The sequence below is a fragment of the Copadichromis virginalis genome, linkage group LG12 (assembly GCF_057382275.1).
Source record: "Copadichromis virginalis isolate Kocher_CV1m ecotype Utaka linkage group LG12, C_Virginalis_male_GT1.1, whole genome shotgun sequence".
NCBI classification, from domain to species: domain Eukaryota; kingdom Metazoa; phylum Chordata; class Actinopteri; order Cichliformes; family Cichlidae; genus Copadichromis; species Copadichromis virginalis.
In genome coordinates, this window is record NC_140629.1 from 4,017,602 (window position 1) to 4,039,165 (window position 21,564).

Consider the following 21,564-nt stretch of genomic DNA (forward strand, 5'->3'; position numbering starts at 1 on the left):
GATTCATACCTTGGGCCCCCTAGACGAGGGGAGTCTGTCCTCTCGTGTGCACTGATGTAGGAGAGTTTCTGGCGGGAGTAAGAAGGGGAACGGGGCATAGCGGGGGAATGGGGCTGGTGGGCCGGGGAGCGATAGGGGCCTTCTGGGCCTGTGGTTCTGCTCTGGCTGCTGTTGATGCTGCTTTGATCTGTGTGCAGGGAGGTGGACGACGTCCTAGGTGCACGGCCCAGTGTAGAGCCAGCATGACGCAGCACTGGGGTTCTTTGACCATAGCTCATCAGTCCAATCCCCATTAGGTTGTCCCTGGAGCCTCCATAGGCTGGAGGTGTTGGGCCTCTTGACCCGGGGCCACGAGGCCCATCTGGGTAGCAAGCATTGGCAGGCAGGCCATAGCCCCCATCAAACACACCAGAGTCCTGGGCATAGATATGGGTCTGGGAGCGCCCGTGATGCATCTGCCGCCTCTCCCTCTCCTCCTTCTCCTTTCGCTCCTGGATGGATGCCATGATGGTCTGGGAGAGGTTGTCGTAGCGCACCGGAGACGGGTCTCTGTCCCTCAGGTGAGGGGACTGTCTGCCCACCACTCTGGGGGGCATCACTGGGCTGTAGGTAGGGGGGACCTGTTGTCTCTGCATATCAGGTTCCCGGATGTGGCACATTTTGGTGGGCAGGTAGGGTGAGTGGAACCCCACAGAGGGAACACCACGGTGGGCCATGGACTCACTGGGAGTAGCTGGGGAAATGCTAGGGTTGAGCAGGCTGTCATAGGATAGACTACCATTGCGGTTGGAGAGATTATTGGGAGAGAAGACACTCTTGTAGGGGGTTGAAGTGACTGTCCGTGGCTCCAGTGCTGGGAGCTGGCCCTTCTCCGGTCGGCCATGACCCTGCTTGAGGCTGAGAGAGCGGGAGTTGATGGGGTCTGAATCCAGCTGGAGGGGCGAGGACTGAAACGTGCGGTGGAGGGGAGCATTAGCATATTCAGGCAGGTCCAGGTTCGGCTCAGATCGATAGTCATGACCACGGACACCTTCTTCCAGGATGGCCGAGGGCTTCCGGTCATCAGATATGACAATCTGAGGGGCAAATGTCAAAATAGCATCTGAGCCTTTTGGCACTTTACGATGACTCACTGTTCATTGTTTCACAGAGATGTATAATAGATAATAACATTAATGCGTTACCTTCTCCTCTGTAGTGTGGTAGTGGACTTTGGGCATGGTGCCAAAGGTTGGCCTGAATTTGTACATGGCTGGAGTGGATGGGTGGGTCTTACCAGACAGGGAAGTCTCTACAATACACACAATATAAACCCTGTGTTAAAAAACTCCACATTAAAGCAACAACACATTATAGTATATAAGGACAAGAGATAAGAAGCTGTAGAGTTCTGCAAAACCACACAATCACAGTTTCTACACAACAAAACTAACAGGAATAGCCAGATGGGAAGAATCAGTTCTGCAACTAATATTTAACACATCTGAGTCCAGCAACAGCCAACTGCCCATCACTGAAAAACAACACTCTTCTTGAGTAAAATGCAAAACCCAAATGCATTTAAAGAAGGTGCTTTTAGCAGGCAGCCATGTCTCAGCGGGGATGCCTGAATCTTTTTGGAGAAACACGCAAAGAACACCTGTGTCCACAGGTTCAGAGTTCAGTAAAGTGCCTCGAAAGGCGAGGTGACGCTAGACTGGGCGCAGTGACCTGAAGTACCACCAGGCAGCAGTAGTGCTCTTTGGAAGAGCAGAAAGTTTCCAGTCCCTGACATAATGCACCATGACACTGGAGATCCGAGGAAGAAACCTGCCCTTAACACTACTATAAACCATTTCATACTGCTGAACGGAGGCTAAAATCCTTAGCTGTACCTCCACGGTAGGTTCGTCGTTTATACGGATGGTTTTCAAAAGGCATTTTTCAGTTGCCATTGTACCCCTCCCCTACCCGAAAAACGGTGGTGATTTACGTTGTAATGCTTCACCCTGGAATCGTACCACAAATCTGGTGCTGATTCACAGAGCAGAGCTTGCCTTCTCACCGCAAATCACGGCCGATTTTCTGGCCAGGCGTGAAAAAGGCCATCAACCTGCCGCTGGGAGGGACATTCATCAGGCTAATCTAGAGCCTGCTCCCAAACCAGGACACTAGTGATCTACAGAGGAAGTTCTGGGAATTGCTCTTTGGTGCAACCGTGACAAGAACAAGAACTTGGATTGATGATGACTGACAGGAGAAAGAGAGAGAGATGGAGTCAGGGCTGTTTCTGTGGTTCTTACCTTCACTGGAGGTCATCTGGCTTTTAAGCTGGTTGTACCTATCAGCTTTGGGTGGCAGCGGCGGCTGGGTATCCTTGTCATCTAAACCATCGAGGCTGCTTTTGGACTACACGAAAGACAGGAGACAAACACAAAGTGTCACAGAGGGTTTTCGGGGTGGCAAACCTGCACATGGCAACTAGTCTACGTTTAAATTTATACTTAGTAGTGGCTGTAAAACGAAAAAAAGAAATAACGGCAGAGTTGGATTAAGATTCTCAGATTAAGGGATGTAATGCTGGTAGCAGCTGACGCAGTCTTGAGCTGGAAGTCAGCTGTGCTTCTATTTAAGTCACCGTCTGCAGATTTCTTCCCTTTAAAAACTTGCATTATTAGGCCGAGATGGCACCAAACTTCAAATGACACGACTTTGTCATTTAGCAATCAATACAATTTTCTCCAGTACCTCTCAGTCAGCTCTTAAGAACTTAAGTTACAGGCAGAAAAGAAAATCCAAGTAATCAATCCTAGTTGCAGAAAGATCCCTGACTAAGCACAGAAACCAGGAAGTAATTACTCCATTGTAATAAAGCTAACTTTCCTCTTAATATTTTCCTTCCCAAACCATAGATGCGACAAACCATGGTTAACTAAAAACAAAACAAAACTTCAGCCAGACATGAAGAAGAGGGAGTTGCTATAAAATTAACTGCTCAGTCGAGGCCTACTTAAGAAAGCCGACTCGGATTTTCCAAAAGTTAACAACATAAGGAACAAAAACGTTCCAGAGTCTGGGGACAATCCAAGGGTGACTTCCCAGCCGGCTCTCGTTTCCATATCTCATCTGCCCCTTAAAGGCAAAAAGACAAGTTTCAGTCTGTTTAGTCTAACCTGTGGGTCAAATCAAATATGAATTGCTCAATATAATATTTCATTCGTTTAGTCGTTCTGACGCACGTGTTTCACCCCAAATTTATCAGCAAGTGCGCAGCAGTCTAGATTTAAAGTGAACTGAGGTATCTGTGCCATCCTCTGCATAACCCCCTGTATTTTTGAATAATAATGAAATAATATGTTGACACAAGTCTTGTTAGTATTAAAGTAGCCATATTGTTATACAGTGTTATCAGTGTATGCATTCATAAGAAAAGATTTGTTGTGAGATTTCTTGTCAGTCTCTGTGTTATGGGCAGTAACTGGTGGAGGATAAGAGCTGGAAATGTATTTCTTGTCCTCTGTGGATTAATGCTAAATGGATTCTTTTCACTCCATACATTATTGATGAATACTAGGATCATCTTTAGTGCCTATAAAAGTTGTAGCGTGCACCATAGTGCTCACACAGCACTTCAAGGCTCCTAATGACAACCGAAGTTCAACATGACCGATTCAACATTAATGATACAGGCCTGGATAAATGCTAGTGCAACCTGATTCCAAAAAATGTGGGACGCCATTTAAAATGTAAATAAAAGCAGAATGCTACGATTTGCAAAAACTCATAAAGCCAATTTGCTTTCACAGAAAACATATCAGATGCTTAAACTGGGACATTTTACTGTATTACACAGAATTTGATGGCGGCAAACGTTCTCAAAAAAATAGGGAAGCTGGAAAAAGTGCTAGAAAAGTGGTTGGAACTAAAAAGAAGCAGCTAGAGGAACATTTGGTGTCTAATTTAGGTTTAGTAACATGACAGGGTGTAAAAAGAGCATCCTAAAGAGTTCCTCAGAAATGAAAATGGGCAGAGCTTCACTAAACTGCAACAACACTGTGTCTAAAACATGAAACCTTTGAAAACTTAGAAAAAAGGGCGATTGTGGCTCAAGAGTTGGGAGTTTGCCTTGTAATTGGAAGGTTGCCGGTTCGAGCCCTCGACAGTCTCAGTCGTTGTGTCCTTGGGCAAGACACTTCACCCGTTGCCTACTGGTGGTGGTCTGGCTACAATGTAGCTGCCATCACCAGTGTGTGAATGTGTGTGTGGATGGGTGGATGACTGAGTGTGTAAAGCGCTTTGGGGTCCTTAGGGACAAGTAAAAAGCGCTATACAAATGCAGGCCATTTACCATATTTAATTGCCTACAGTAAGTACTATAGATTCAGGAAATCTGGAGGAATCTGTGTGCAAGGGACAAGATGCAAATACAGATTTGAAGCTCTATCAAAGAAGCAGAGAAGAAGCTGTATGCAAACATGATTCAGAAACTCTTCTGTCTTCTCTGGGCCATGCTCGTTTTAAATACCTCCATACAATCAGCGCCCAGTTCAAAAGCCTGCATCTCTTATTGTAAGGAGGTGGACCCGTGCCTATATAACTGCCAGCTTGCACATCTGGAAACACACCATCAATGTTGAAAGTCAGGTTTTAGAGGACATGTGCTCCCACCCACACGATGTCTTTCCATATTTCACCAGTACAACGATAAATCTGCATCTATTACATCAAAGTGGTTTCACAGCAGTAGAGTACAGGGGGCTGAACTCTCCCGACTGCAGTCCCGACCTTTCATCAATTTGATGCATCATGAAACAAAAAATATGACTCAGAAAACCCAGAATTTTTGAGCAGCTAGAATCGTCTATATGACAAATATGGGACGACATTCCTGTCCCAAAAGTGCATCAGTTGGTCTCCTCAGTTCCCAGACGAAGAAGAGGGGATTCTACACAGCAGTAAACATGGGACTGTCCCAACATGTTGCTGACATCAAATGTGGAACACGTTTTCTATTGCAGGTTTGTGAGATTTGCAAATCAGTTGCAGACATGCTTACTTTTACATTTAGTCAGACTCACCACATCCTTTTGAACTCAAATAATTTTCCCCATTTGAGTCGTCCGTCTTTAAGGTGTTAAATAATATTCTAAAGCTCTGCTTTATCGCACTAATGTGTCCTCTGTAGTGGAAAAAGGACTGTGTCGAGCCACAAACGATAGAGGAACAAGGGAAAGCTCCCTAGTAAGTGCAAGCTAGTCACCTTGGAGCTGATGATGGTGCTATGAATACCGTTGTCGGTGACTTTGATGGTGATTTGCCTTTCTGAGAGATCTGGTCTGATGAACGGGGGCTGAACTTTGACGTGTGGCTTCTTCCTGGGGTCCAGCATGTACCTTCATGAAAAATTTACAGCACATTAACAAACAGGTTATTTACAGTCATCTACTGAAAGTTATACTTCATTATCAACGCACGTCAGCCTCTCTGTCATGCACTGACACGCCGGTATCCCAACTGACTTGCTGCATGCTTTACAAAAGACATTTCACACACAGATGCGCACGTTTAGCTGGCTTTTCAGGGCCGTCGCTGCAGAAACTTGAGGAAAAAAAAACTGTTCCATGTTTTCTGAGCAGTGGTGACATATTCAAGCAATCAACGCCTTTATAAAAACAGGAAACATAATGATTCTGCTGTCAGACTCACTCCCAGTCAGGTTCGATGTTATATGAGTCACTGATTCAGTAAATTAAAGCGGATCCCATCAGGCCTGTGCAACAGCTAAACAGCAACCACACAACATTTCACCCCCACCTGTTGTTGTCTCTCTGCAGTCACACTGTTGAATTTTATGGGATGGGGCTCATCCCAATAGGGTGTAATGGGGCGGGTTTTAGTGATGCTCTGTGTGCATGTGAGCAAAAAGCAGGTTGGCTAGCTCCGCGCCGTTTCCCATTAACTGTTGTTTCTACAGAGTGAGCCAATTCCCTCAGCCATCTGCCTTCCCCCCCCCCCAGGGTTGCTGGCTGCTTTCAGGCAGAACACCTCTGTAGCTACCTCAGAGCATGTGCTTGTGTTACCACTGCAGTGATGTGCTGGTACAGCATGGATTTCATGGCACATGAGTAAGCTGTGGTATACATATGCACGTGTATTGCCTTGATGTACTGCATGTAACAGGAAGACAAGACAGTTTCTACAATGTATTAGCTACCCATACTATGGACACACGCAGCATAGTAAAGCATCTTACCTGGGTGCTAGGGGACTACATAAAACGTACTCCACGTTGCCACAGCAACCCTTGGTGAAAGGATTTACTCCTCCACGAAACTTGCCCGTCACCTGCAGAACAAAATGCTGGTTTACAGCTGGAAGCAAAGTAAACACAAGGCCATGGCCAACATACAGAGAGTGGACACACACACACACACACACACACTTGCCTTTTTATCTTAGTGAAGACATCTAATTGACTTAATGCTTTCCCTAGCCGCTTACCCTAATCCTAACCATCAAAAGTGAATGCCTAACCATAACCATAACCTGTAACCTTGACACTAAAACCACATTTTGAGCATCAAAAAGATCTTCAAACTTGTGGGGCCAAGAATTTGGGCCCCGTAAAAGACTGTTGGTCCCCACAAGCAGAGGTGCGACCAAGTCATTGTTTTGCAAGTCTCAAGTAAGTCTCAAGTAATGTCAGGCAAGTCAGAGTCGAGTCTCAAGTCATTGGTGTAAAAGTCAGAGTCAAGTCACAAGTCTTAGAACATTTTTTCAAGTCAAGTCTAAAGTCATAAAATTAATGACTCGAGTCTGACTCGAGTCCAAGTCATGTGACTCGAGTCCACACCTCTGCCCACAAGTATAGTAACAGTTGAATTTTTGGTCCTCACAAGGATGTATAAGTGTGAACACACACACCCAAAATGCATTCACAAGGCGTCTTGCATGGGAGTATCTGTGCTGTTCAGTGTTGTGTGTGATATTCCCTTAAGTGTGTCTGTGCTTATTGCCTTTAACGTGCTCAACTAGTTTCTAATTTCTTCTTGTTCTACGTGGAGCTGTTACACCAATAAACAGTAACAATACTAATTGTTTGATTAATAAATGCACGTTCCTTTTCAGCAACATCTCCTCACCTGTTCGTTGGTTGTTCGACCTCGAGCTACGAGCACCATGTGAAAACCTGTGAGTCCCATGACTGGAATAAAGAAAAGACCCGCTATGCACATCACTACCAAACTGAGCACAAAGGTCAAGGTCATAATAATGTAAGGTCACAGTGCGAGTCATATACGCACGATACAAGGAAGCAAGTTTACAAGAAATAATAAAGAATCTAAAGCTAATAACACAAAATGATTTTTGTAGGATTTACAAACGTGTAAGGATACGTGACAGTGGTGTGCAGCGCTCCCAGCGTTTCTCTGTGATCAAGGACAAAGATGAGGCCAAAACAGAACACTCCCACCATGTGAGCGCTCAGCGACAGCAGGAAGAGGAAGAAGTAGCGGTAGTTTCTCCGTCCAATGCAGTTGTTCACCCAGGGGCAGTGATGGTCAAAGTCCTGAGAAAGGGAGGGAGTTTTCTATTTAGAAATTTTGAGAAACCAATCAGAAGAACTCTTTAAGGTTTTAAGAAGGAAAAAAAAAAAAACCCCACACAATGTAAGTAAGTCATGATGGTACAGTTGGTTCAGAGAGAGAGAGAGGGGGGGGGGGGGGGGGGGTTCAAATGCTAAAACTCTGCTTATTTTTGAGGCATATGAACATAAATTATAAATAAAAGATAGACGTGGTCACCATCACCTTTGTTTGTGCCTTAGCAACCAGTTGAGCGTGTTTGCTGTGGCCGGCATGTGACCGAGAAATCAAGGACACTGCACGTAGAGACAGCTTCACGGTCTATTTTACTGTAACTGGGACTATAATTTACTAAATTACCATCATGCTCTGTTATAAAAAAGACTTGATAGAAGGGACTGAGAACATAAAGTTTTTAGGAAAACATTTTCTGACTGAGGACCTTTTTTTTCTCCACAGTCAGAATTCTTTTTGGAACCTGGAGGCCAGAAAAAGAAATAAATAAAAATGCAGGTTTTAAAGCACCTAATCATCAGGTACAGTCCAGCTCATACATACAGCTCGAACTCTGGCATTCGTTCTTCTTCTCCTTGTTCTGCACTGCTTGGGAATTTAGTTGGAATTGGAAACTAGTTTTATGACTCCTGTTGTTTCAGTAAACAGTAACTCCGAATCACACTGCGCCTTAAATAAATGCCTTGTACTGCCTATTGCATGTGTGGTTTCCCGGTAGTCCTAAATCTTACTGAGACATAAATTCATCTACATCCCTGTAAAACTGTTCATTAATTTCATTGTTTTGATCATCAACATTCGACCCCTTTTTCCAGTTTCTAGAAGAAAAACACATGCAGGAATACAAGCTGCTTAATTCTGCATCTTGTGTATTAATATCTGATGTCCCTGTGTATTTTTATGCCTCTGTGTGTGTACCAATGTGTAGTCTTACAGTATTTTACTGTTGAAGCTGCCAAAAGCTTATATTTATTCCAGTAATTATAATCTTTAATGATGACATTTTTCTTGCCAGAAACACAGATAATAAGAAATGCTGTTTCCCCGCTTTAATCCTTGGCAGGAAGTCTAAATATATGCAAAAAAGAAAAAAATCTGCATTATTTTTCATATCAAATATGCCTGAACATGCCAACTGGACAGATTCTTGATAAAATACTTATATGTTACTCTGACCTTGATGCATATTTAGATTTCATATGCAGTGAACCCACACACACACACTCTCTCTGTTTGCACTCATGCTTCTGTATTCACACACACACCTCCACACAGTTGTCACAGACGCTGCAGTGCGAGCAGCGAGGCGGCCTGTAGAAGTGACAGGTGGCGCACCACTTCATCCGGACCTGAATGCCCTTGATCTCCACGTTCTTGTAGAGCGGTGCCCGGAAATCATCCTCCTTATCCTCGTCCTCGTCCGCTGTGGGTGAGAAGAAGACATTGCAAACAAACCCAGAAAGAGACATGGTTGTGCTTTATGATTCCATTTGACAGGGACACGAGGGAAGCGCCTCAAACGAAGCCCACCCTGCTGTTAGATGTCTGCAGAGAGCAAACCCGTGACCTATTCGGTGTGCTTTGAGCTGATCAACTGTGTGACTTGTGTAGAGCAAGAGACTGCCTGGCTTTATTCGCACAAGTTTATACATTCTTAAAATGGATTTGTTTTTATGGGAGTTAGACCTCAAACCCTGGCAGAATTATCGGTTTGCTTTATCTGACATAAAAAGATAATTAAACCCGTACTTTGCAAACTGCAGTATGAGCTTTCCCAGTGTCCGACTCTGCTGTTGGATGAACTGCAACTGTTAGCCACAAGCAGAAATGCAATGCCATACGCAAAGTATTCCTTATTGTCTCTGCAGAGAGAAAAACGGAACAACTCCTGCAGCTGAGAGCTTTTTTGTTTTGTTTTTACTGTGGAGCTGTACCAAAGCAACATGCCTTTCATCTGATCAAAGGAGCACATTTGATTGATTTGCATGAAACTCCAACTTCAGAAAATAATTTCACAGTACAGCAATAACTGACCCGGGTAGGTGAGTACACGCATGCAGAAGGAAACCAAGCAAGATAGCAGCAAAGGTAGAGCACAGAAATAAACAGTTCCATAGCGGGAGATTGCTCTGCTATTATGGCTCTCAAGTCGATTCAAATAGATTTTGAAGCAAAGCCGCCTGCCAAACCAGCAAACACAAACAGCAGTTAGGCTTGCATCTCCTCTGACAGATTCTTTCCTCCAAATGCTCCATCCGAGCTTTTTCGGTAACAAAGCATTGGCCTGTTTCGTACAATCTACACCGCCTTTGTCAAACTCAATTCTATTTTTGCATGAAACTCAGGAAACAAATGAAGTATGACCTAAAATATACAGTTTGTTTTTATTTTTAGCACTAAAGACTAAGGTACCTACATCCAGTCGCATCCACAGCGACCGGCCATCAGCCACAATATTAAAGTCACTGACAGATGAAGTGGATGGTACCTATCATCTCAGTCTTCTGTTAGGAAACATTGGGTTCTAGCATTGACCCACTTAAGCATTGCTGTAGACTAAATACAAACTCCTCTCCTTAATATAACAACGCACCCCAGTGGCAGCCACCTTCCCCTGACACTCCGAAACATTTTAGGATTGTTCTCGAGAAATGCAACAAAGAGCAGAAGGTGATTTCCCACATCCCTGTCCTATTGAGCATCCTCGAAAGCCTGATCCACAGATGCCACGACCCTCAACCCACATGGTCCAAAACATCCACTGGCAATGCTGAGTACCAGCCACACACAGCAGAACCCCCTAAAATTCTGTGTCTGGGCTTCAATATGTATGAACTGTTTAAGGAGTTTTATTATTTGCAGCTGATTGTGTGTGTATGTACTTACAGTGTGATTCTTTATCATTGTTTTATGTTAACTGCGTGATGTTCAGATACATTTCATTAGCTCTGAATGCTTGTTCTTGAAAGACTGCCAGTGTGAAGGCCACGTAGAACATCATTCATGTTCTAGGTTGTAATGCTCAATTTGTTCTTGAATTGTGAGTCACTTTTTTTCCCAGCGCATCGTCACCGTCAGCATATGTTTTTGTCAGATGTTCATCCTTCACAAACGGGTGAACTGTGCATATTTACAGGACATGAAGCTGGCAAATTAAACACAGTGAAGGAGAAACATTTTACTATTGTGGTCAGTGATGATTGGCTGTTAGTGGGCATGAAATTATCTTTGCTCTTTGAGTGAAAAAACGAACACTTGAAACACATGCCATTTCCTATGGTGACATAGAGGTAGCCTACATGGACAAAAATGTTGGGTCACACCTCTTAATCTCTGAATTCAGGTGTTTTCATTGCAAAGTAGAAGTGTTAAAGAACCACAGCAACTCAGCCAAGAAGTGACAGAACATATAAAGTTGCAGAGCGGGCTCAAAGAGTGCTGAGGCTTATAATCCAGAAAAGTCTCAGCACTCTGTTGTCGCAATTACTGCAGACTTCCAAACTTCCTCCGGCATCAACAACAACACAAAAACTGTGCATCGAGGTGTTGTGTTTCCATGGCCAACCAGCTCCTGTAGGTGTAAAACATAGGTGGCCTAGTACTTCAATTCAATTCAATAAAATTGCATTCAATCCATGTAACACCAAATTACAATAATAGTCGCGTCAAAGAGAAAGCCCCAAGAGTCAAGCGACACCCTATGAGCAAGTACTTGGTGACAGTGGGAAGGAAAACTCCCTTTAAACAGGAACAAACTACAACATTAGCATTTTTATTGAAGTTTCAGTTTCTTTCTAATTGTCTTCAGAAAAATGAACTTAATAACTGCACAGCCTCATTAACCCCAGTCATCTTTTTTGTGCATCACCTCAATTAGTGGCTTCCTCAAAAAAAGGGGGAAATTGCAAGTGCTGTCCATGACCTCAATCTGCACTTTACTTTTACAGTCTTGATGACACATATATTATAATTTGGCTGACAAATATAACATCAAGTGCCTAGAAAAACTCATCTGCCACCAGTCTATAAAACACAAGACAGCTGCTATAGAATCAGAATCAGAATCAGAATCAGAATACTTTATTCATCCCGAGGGAAATTAGGGGTTACAGCAGGCAGCACGCTAATGGCGCATGCGCACTCACAAAGGAACCTTCTGACCAACTTTACACAAACATCACATTGGACATGTCAGAAGGTAGGCTGATAGGAAAAAACAACGAAAATACACTACATGAGGTAAGAGGAGGAGAAAAAAAACTCCACTCAGACTGAGCTCCTGGTGGGAGAAGGCTACAGTCATGGCCTGGGGAGGCGGCTAACTGGCACTATACACAACCTACTAATCATTTCCCCTTTATGAGCAGAAAAGACTCTCTAAAGCAAGGTCCTTATCATCAAGAAGCAAATTAAACATGTCCAGGGATGGGTGAATTATCAGTACCCACTATGGCTGAGACTCAGGAGTCTGCCTGCATCAGGAGCAGAGGTCAGTGCAGCTTGTTTGACAGGCTGAACAGCTGAAAGATACTTAATACACCGTGCAATATGAAGGCTCGTATAACCTCCAGCAGTGCCCTGCATGTGAAGCTGGTAGACTGTAAGAGGCAGATAATAGGGTAATGAAACGCTGTAGGGTGGTTCTCTGATAAATGTGGTGCTATAAAAAAGAAATAAAGAGCACCTTCTAAATGGGGACTCAGCAGAGTTTACCCATTACTTACATGTAGCACTTACATTTATGTGCACATGCTTTATGACAGACACTAATGTTTTAGATGGCAGATAAATACTGTAATAAGATTTTGCTTAGAAAGTTTACAGTTCAGACTGTGATCAAAACATTTTCAAAGCTCCTCGCGTCGGTACAAACCTCTGGGGTAAACGCCAGGGTCCATGAAGGTTGCCATACTGAAGTTGGCCAAGACGAAGAGGAAGACCAGTCCATTGTAGAGAGGCACAGCGGGCGAGATCACTTTAGTCAACCAGGGGCACCTAGAGACACACATCAAGACAAAGACAATCAGGATCCTTCCTGTGTGTTGAGCAGCACATCGTAACAAACATTTAAACAGCGCTGCATTTTCATCAACCGTGCGTTTCCCCTTCTTGTCTTTACCATAACCGCGTAAAAAGTGACAGCAAAGATAAAAGTGTTACAAGAAAACAGACTTTCCCATGAATGAGCCTCTATTGAGTAACGATGCAGGGCAGTGTCTAACAAAATGTCTATTTAACACGAGTACATAAAAGCCCGATGAGGAGGATTTGAGGTCTTTGAACTCAATTTGTATCTTTCTGTTTGGAAGTAATTCTTCACTGGAAAAGAACTATTGTTGATTTCTTACTATGCGGCTCCACTCAGTGCACCACTTTACACTTACATAAGTTGGGCTGTAGTGAGTCACTAAAGTCCAAGTACAGCTTTTTCCTGCATCAGCTTTTTGTGCCCAAACAATCAAAGCTGACAAAAACCCAAACTGGTTGAAATCTTCTAAAATCTTTGAAACTCCTGCCTTTAATAGTAGCTACTGTTCAATTAAAATAATTGAGTTTTTGGCACAACAGCTGATGTCTTACTCATCCACAATGAACTTTAAACTTGATGTAGTCTGCACTGGGATCTGCTAGCCAATAAATGCATCAGCTAGAAATACTCCAGCCTCAACACTCACACCCAAAAGCCATCACTAGCGTGGCTAAAAATATTCTCACCAAACCTCGATGAGCAACATTTTGCATCAAACCGACCTTCCCCACCGCCTGCAAATTATAGCTCAATAAGGGCTGTGACACATTCAAGTGTGGAGACACCTGAGTAAGACTCACAGCTCTGCTCAGTCACCTGCACTTAAATGTCAAGACACTGTTTGCTTCCTACGGTGTCACGATTCAAGCCGACTGCCTCTCTGGAGGTGAAACGCCATCGGAATGGAGATGTGTGAACACCTACAGCTAGACATACCACAGAGACCCTGCAGGTCAGAAACTCACAGAGGATTCATGAATTAATGAAATATCTCACAGGGTTGGGGTGTGGGGCTGGGGGTTCAAAGAGAGACTCTCACTCTAAGTGATGACTAATACACTCACGGCCGGCTGGCACACAACTCAGATACAAACACTTGAATCTCCAAACATGCCTCCCCAGCTCATTGTGACGTCAAAAGCTCCTTCCTGTACTCGTGCCCCGAGATCAGCTTCAATCCATTTATCTCCTTTCCTGCTCTGCCAGTCTGCTGTTGCTTTGCTGAATTATTCAGAGCCATGGCTCTACAAAAGACCGAGAACAGAGAAGCGCTAACAGGGACGAGATGGCCTTTCACACATGCAGTCCTCTTCAGCTTTGTTAGACCTAGCATTGGGTTGATCCGCCCTCACTGTTGCATCATATCACTGCTAACTCTAGTCTATAACTAGATGACTAGTTGAAGTTTTCAAAATGGCCACAAAAATATTCATAATATATTACATCCTAAAAGAGCTGCCACCTAAGTTAACTTTATCCATGTAAAATCGGAAACAGGTGGAGCGATTTATTGCGACATGGAAATACAGGATATAAGGCAAAGTCTTACAAGGGACAGATTTTTGTTCCTGCTTATTCTCTGAAAACACACATTGCACATATCTTCCTTTACAAGACAATAACATCAAAGTACATCTCAGCAGAACTGGCATTCACTCAGCACACTGCAGTGAGTGCTATGCTGTGTCAACAAGTGCTTAAAAAAATTGATCAAAGAAGAGGACGCAGCCCCACAGTCTCCCGAAATCCCAATTTACTTGCCTGTCAAGGGATCATGTATTTTTGTGCAGTGTGTGATACAGTGGAGTCAGATAGGAGGTGGTGGGTGGTGGGGTGGAGTGCAGCTGACAGCAACCATTTTGGGAACCTGGGAGCTGACAGCGTGGGAGGAAAATGTGACTGAAAGAAAGTCTAATTAAGCACACAGACATTGGTTAATTGTGTAGGAGGAACAAATAACAACAGAGTGCTTATCAGCCCTGCGTGGTAAGCAGTGTTCACGCTAAGTGTCGCCATGACACTTCAACTGAGGCAAATAAATACAGAAATAAAAATGTCCACAAAAAATAGCTTGGATAATTTGTTAAGCTGAAAGGGCTTTTTCTGCCAAAAGGGCAGTAAAGTAATGAGTTTGCCTAAAGTCCAAAAAGTCCAGGAATCTTTTTGATGATTAAAACTACTGCAAACAGGAGCTGGAGAGCGTCCAGCCCGATCGGCATCTAAAACAGCAGCTTGCATGCGGCCGAATACCTCACAGACACTGAGGTGCAGAGTCAACGTCTATACCAGGGAGTAGAAATTAAAATCATATTTCGTCTCGTGACTGAGATGAGGATGAAAAGGGAGATAAAAGCACAGGATTGGGAAGAAATAGCCCACAGCTCGCTCCCATGCTGGCAGAGCAGCTTGCGGTCTCCTCACTAACCTTAGCCAGATCCAAGGCTGGACTGGGACAAAAAATCGGCCCGGGCATTTTGACTAGAGACCGGCCCACCAGGATAAAGATTGAAATGTGACGTCATTCAGGGATAAAACCGCAAAGGATTCTGGGAACTTGTGGCAAGAGGTACTAGCGCACGCAGGCTTTCAATTGAACTCAGTTACACAGCGATAAAAAGAAACCCAAAAAATGGCAAGAAGCTGTTGTATTATTAACTGCAATAGCCGGTCGCATGACAGCCACGGGAAGCCGACGGGTAAAGAGATCGTTTTTTTTTTTTATCGGATCCGAAGTAAGAGCCGACGGATGGTCTGGATATACCAAATATAACATCTCAGAACACTCCAGCTCACATGTTAGTCTGATCCAAGCATTCCCACAAAGGTCAGAGTTTTGTAGTAGTTAATGCGTCATTTTTCTTAACATAATTGGTGATATAGATTACAAGCAAGTCTGGCGCTGAACAGAAATTGTCGCGCTATGCTCCTTTGTTTATTGTGCATAAATAGTGAATTGTCCTGACACAATATTGCGTTTCGCTTCTGTTATAACCATGGTACACTGACAAAACCATATACTTTTATTCACAAGATAAAACAGTTGTTTTGTATCACTAATTGTCCATTGCGATTACAACATACAATATTATTGTCACTGCTACATTTCTGTAATGCTACTGTAACCGGTTTCTGCTTCATCCCGCTGCAACAGTTCGGCCCAAACAGACTCCTCGACTCTGCGTTGTGTAGTGTTTTTAAAAAGACAAGGAGTCTCTGATCGATCGTTGCCACTTTATTTCCTGAATGGAAACAACGGTGTATTATCAGTGCAAAGGCTCGCCATACACCACTCCGCACAGCACACTCTCGTATGGCTACGGCAGACTGGCAGCGATTACTGCAGCAATATTACAATTTCTAATATACAATAAAATAACAGCAACAACAAATGATGTACCTGAATGGAAACAACGGTGTATTATCAGTGCACAGGCTCGCCACACACCACTCCGCACAGCACACTACGGCAGAACATCTCATTAGCATTCCGCTTTAGCATACAGTTTCACACATTAATAAACAAATGAAAAGTACATAAAACTGGTGTTGGACATGTGTCCACTAAGCACTTATTACACTCGGTGCTCTTCAGCTAATCAAACATGTTTTATGTGTCTGTACTACTTAGCTATATTGTGTGCGGAACAATACAACTCACCTCTCGTATGGCTACGGCAGACTGGCAGCGATTACTGCAGCCAGCCACACCGAGAGGGGGGGCGCTGTTTCCCCATTACACTGATATTTGTGGCAAGTGGAATAATACCACATAAACACTGTTACATTACCAGAAATTATTTCCACTACTAATTAATTACCGTTGAGCTCAAAGGTCCTATTAATAAACTGTTAATGAATGTGTATTTATGAAGACGATTTGTGAGACTGGTAAACTTATGATATGTACAATAGTCTTTCGTTCTACACGGTGCGTTTCAAGGTCCTGTACCCATCCGTCGGTAAACTGTATCTGGGCTTGTTGCAGTGACCTGAAGTTACTAAACTTCATGAGTGTATGCACTCACTCCAAGAACCGTATAATTATAAATCTGAGCGTGGTGAAAGTTGGGCAGCACGCTGACGTCTTTTGTCCACTCTTTCACTCCTTTGATTTTGTCCTCGTATCTTTTCTTTGTCTTTTCGTCGAGTCTGTCTTTGTACGGACCGGCATTGTTCTCCTTTTGTTTTGTACATTCCTTTTTTGTGCGGCAAAGAAAAAAAAGAAGGTATTGGAACCGGAGAATGAACGTTTTGCGGTGCTGCAAATGTTTGCATTTGATGCGGTACTTGGATTGTTTTGCCACGAGTTCCCGGCATGCAATGCGCGAAAATCACGTGATTGCTAAACAAGGGGGCGGGTGCATCCAGCCTCCTCGGCTGTAATTGGTCCAGCCCAGAGTCGATCATGACCAATTGGCCAATCCAACGCCTTTCATTATATATACCCTTCCTAAAAAAATAATAATAAAATAAAAAAAATCCATCGGCCCATAAAAACAAAAAATCGCCAGCGGCCCACCGGGCAAATGCCCGGTATGCCCGATGGCCAGTCCAGCTATGGCCAGATCAATGAGCGCTTTCACAGCAAACATCTTCTAAATCACTTCTACTACTACCACTACAGGTCCCATCCATGCATGCCTACTTAAATGTAAATCCACCCGTCATTCCTCGGGTTACACATGTGATTTTCCTGCTGAACAGCAAAGGAAGAAAGTCTGTAGGAGGCAGACTGCGAGCTAAGAGCGCACCTTCCCCTCTGCCATCATACATTTGCATTGTTAAAGTGCAAATGAGCTCTTTAAACATGACTCACATGTTTGGTGAACGATTATGCAAACGGCCTTGGGGTGGTCAGAACTACTTGGTGATTTAATGGATCCATACTGAGACGTGAGCAAAAACAATTAGAAGTGTAGAGCTGTTGTTTTCTAAACCAGAAATAATTACACGACACGAATTACAGCGCAGCGCCACGCCGCTGCATTAGCTGTCAAAACTCATCCTCGCTGTTGTCTGGATTCACATACACTGTAATTCAATCCAGCTGAATTCAGTGTAGTATAGTTAACAGTTTAACAGGAAAAAACGAGGAATATTTGGAGCATTTTCCAGACTTCAAAATCCCGATTTTATCATTGTGAAATCACTGGACAAAAATCACATGTATGCAAAGCTCAGCGACAACTGCTGAGTTGTTCATTTGATCTATATTTGCATTAAAAAGAGAGAAAAAAGGAGACAGAATGACAGCTGTGCAGCTCATCTGCATGTGCTGCTGCTGCCCTCTGAACAGAGCAGAGGCCCCCATGTCTGCCGACTCTACCACGTTTAGGCTGCATCATTACTTGATATGTGCTTTTGACAAAATTATGTCACTATGGGATCTGCAAACAACAGGACAGCTTGAGAGTTCGTGGAGCTGGATTTGCTCACAGAGGGAGAAAGTAAAGACGCAAACGTTGGGATGGTTTTATGGAAGAAAGTCGTGAAACCCAAAATGAAACTATTTTAATAGATACACATCATTTGACAATAACAACAGAGTATCTGATATCTATTGGTGGGAAACAGCAATGGTGATGATAACTCAGCAGTCTTTAAAAGAAAAAAAGTAAAAGGGGAGAAAAACAAATCGTGTCTTAAGAAAACCACAGGCTTGAGTCTGTTGATTCAACACAAGCTCAGTGAAACACTTTTAGAGGTAAACCCCTAAAATCCAGAAAACCTCAGAGGGGAGGAAAAGCCACTGCAGTCTTTGTCAAGTAATTATGTGTTTGATGAGGAATTTGATGATTTTTAAGATGGCTCAACTGGTCCATTAGTCACAGCTGAAGCTTGAAACAGTGCTGTGACAATCAATCACCTACCATGACAAGCATCTATATGGTCTCCACTACATATCCTAAGGCTATTTGACTACTCTGATCTATCGGTCCCTCATTTTCCTTCTTTTGGATCACAGCAGAAAAAAAAAAAACAGCCTTCCCTTTGAAGATGCTGTAATCTGCTCTTTTAGTAGCACTGGGAGAAATGGAGGGCAGAGTCTGAACAACCATCAAAGAGAAAGCTGACTGAATCCAGAGAGCTTTGGGGACTGATACTGAGAGGTGGCACTTTTCTTTGTCCAACATGGACATTTTTAAGACGCGGTCGTCTGTGTGAATGTGAATAAGACGGATTAATATGCAGAGTACGTCTGTGATTCATTCACAGTAATGCTCGATGAACTATACGTGTAAAACCTGACAGAAACGGACTTTTGATATTTCAGGCTGTCAAAATGTTATAAGTGATAGATGTTCACTACATGAACAATAAAATACTTTCCTGTCACCTTTTATCTGGATCTCAGAGCCATCATGAACAGTGAGTCCTCGCTGGAATTACACCCATAACGGTAGAAGACGCTGCTGGGCCAAAAGGAACACTTACAGTAATGTATTCAGCTCCTGCTGAGAACACCAACCCATTGATTAGTTCATTAAGTCTCAACCCAGTGGGACACACGAGGGAGGGTGTTCTTGTACTGACTGCCTACTGAGACCCAGTGATCCGAAATCCATTGTAAGGCTGGTATCATTTCACCCCCTAGGAAGGAAATTTTCATTAGGACTTAAAAAGAAAGAGAGGCAGTGTGAGAGAACTGTAGTCATGAAGGAAATTAGTGTGAGAGCTTGATCTCAGTTGTTACATACATGCCATCTACAATCATCTCCCAGGACCTCAGTTCCCACAGTCCATCACAGAATCCCACCTGCCAAACCAGTGCCGGTTCCTTCCTCCTCTGCAGTTTCTGTCAGACTAATTTTACTCCTCATAGGTTTCGTGAACAGCACCATAAGTCGCTTCTAACTCCCTTAGGAGCTGCCAGTCACCAACACAAACACATCCCTGAAGCTTTGTATTCACACACAGCAGCAGCGAGCCTGTTGTCAGTGGAAACAGAGGTGTGTTCACTGCAGATGTTAAGCAGAACGGTTTGAGAACTCACAGACCGAGCGGGTATCGTAAATTAAACTTCCTCTAACCCCAAGTTATTCCCTCCTTGCCTACAAACTGCAGAGCAGCCCGGCTGGCGCTCAGCCTCGCATTCAGAGTATGTAGTTAAATTAGGTCTAGTCATTGCTTTTAGCGTGACATGTCAGAAAAATTGTGAGTAGTGACCACTGCAAGCTTGCAGAGGCCAAAGTGAAATCTTTGCATTGCTTTTTTGTCTGACCAGTTGGTCTCCATTCAGAATTAACAACCGATCCTTTTGTACAAGGGGAAAAAAACATAACCGGATTTATAAATATGATTTTTAAACTGTCCTCCCTCCGTGTGTTTGTGAGCTGGAGGCTTACTGCTCCTTGATTGGCTTCCCCACAAACTCTGTAAGCAGATCTGAGTCTTAACCGAGACTTAAAGTGAGCACAGTCAAACAACAAACATGTGGTCTTCAATAGCGGACTTTAAAAAATTCAATTTAAAAAATAGCCGTCTGTGTTTGATTTTATTTATGCTCATAAGGCATATAGAGTTTAGCAAATTAATACCAATACTAAAGACTAAAAAACCCACTTCACTTGTGTTTGCTTCTCTGGAGCCTCGCGGAAAGGTCGCCTTCGCTCTGAGAGGTGGAAGCCGAGCAGCCGCGGGGTACACTGTTTGCCATCTGCATGCTCGGAGCCCAGCGTGCATTTTCATGGCTGCACAAAGGCTTCGTTTGAAATCAAGTTAAATGCTTTTCACCCCTCATGCTGCCCTTTTACATTTGCATATTCACAAATCCCATTTTGATTGTTTACAGAAAGACGACAGCAGGAAGGCTGCCCAGCGCAGAAAAGCACAGTATCCAAACCAGCTTACTACAGTAAATGACATCACGTTATAAATACGCATACTGTGCAGTGACACTATTACAAGCGTCGCCTGACTCCACACGTATAAGACTCATGCTAAAGCGCATGGTTTCATTTCAAATTTATATTAAAAGAGCAGTGTGATTCAGTATTTATGGCTAAATGCTTACACTCGTGTTTCAGTGAAACATGACTTTATAAGAATAAAACAACCAAACATTTGAAAGTCATCCCCGGTACAGTTTCCAGTTAATGTGTGGAAGCATTTTGTAGGGGCAGATGGAGATGAATGACATTTGGTGATAAATGAAAATATTTTCATATGGAAGAGGAGAAAAGAGACAGTGTGTGTGTGTGTTTGCCTCATCTTCACTCTTCTGCCCACTCACTGTCTTTGTATTAAGAAAAAAAACCCATTACAATACTTTGTCAATCTCCCCGTTAATTTCCCCAATAACGATTTTACAAGTACTCATCTTTCCCACAGGAAAATAACAAGTCAACAACATGTGCGCTCATAATCCCATAAATCAAACGGGAGTCACTTTTCCTGATGAAAAACTGTTGGCAATGACATGTGTACCAAACTGGCATAACAAACACACTCATGTGCATGCACTGGATTGTGTGGGCTGTCCAAGTGATGACACATGGGTGGCTATTTTGTCGTTATTGGGATTTTTCTTTTCTTTTCTTTTAGGCACCCCTTGGGAAACTGGAAACCAGTACAGTGCGATGGGTCATTTGTTATAAATGAGGCTTATGGGGCCAAAGAAACAGAGGCTTAACAAGAGAAGTGCTGTAACTATGGGTTATTTAGAGAGTAGCAAAGTGTATGCATGTATGAGTGGCTGGATACTGCTAACATAGACACGCCATTGGTCTGCTCACTCAGTTGCCAGGCTGATATGTACGGAGGGAAAGCAATGTCTCAAGAAGTTTGCTTGCCCTGTGTCACATTCCCAGCCACTCTTATTCCAAGTCTCAAACATGGCAGCCTGCAAGTGTGGCCAAGAGTTTCAAGAGTTATGACGCAAAGAGGCGACAGACAGAGTCGTTCAGACTGGTTTGTGGCCTATTTTCAGATAATTAAGTGCTGGACCATTAGTGT

General features: G+C 43.4%; 1 protein-coding gene across 1 annotated transcript in view; it reads right to left on the minus strand.

Annotated features, from left to right (window-relative positions):
* The window catches only part of zdhhc8b (zDHHC palmitoyltransferase 8b), a 63,530-nt gene that overhangs the window by 3,806 nt on the left and 38,160 nt on the right, over positions 1-21,564 (minus strand). Inside the window, exons 2-10 of the mRNA XM_085474409.1 lie at positions 12,454-12,575; positions 8,846-9,003; positions 7,377-7,549; positions 7,122-7,224; positions 6,233-6,324; positions 5,240-5,372; positions 2,283-2,388; positions 1,185-1,291; positions 10-1,076 (exon numbers count right to left, since the gene is read on the minus strand). Coding sequence (XP_085330535.1) covers positions 10-1,076; positions 1,185-1,291; positions 2,283-2,388; positions 5,240-5,372; positions 6,233-6,324; positions 7,122-7,224; positions 7,377-7,549; positions 8,846-9,003; positions 12,454-12,575 — 2,061 coding nt within the window. The remainder of the gene's footprint in view (positions 1-9; positions 1,077-1,184; positions 1,292-2,282; positions 2,389-5,239; positions 5,373-6,232; positions 6,325-7,121; positions 7,225-7,376; positions 7,550-8,845; positions 9,004-12,453; positions 12,576-21,564) is intronic.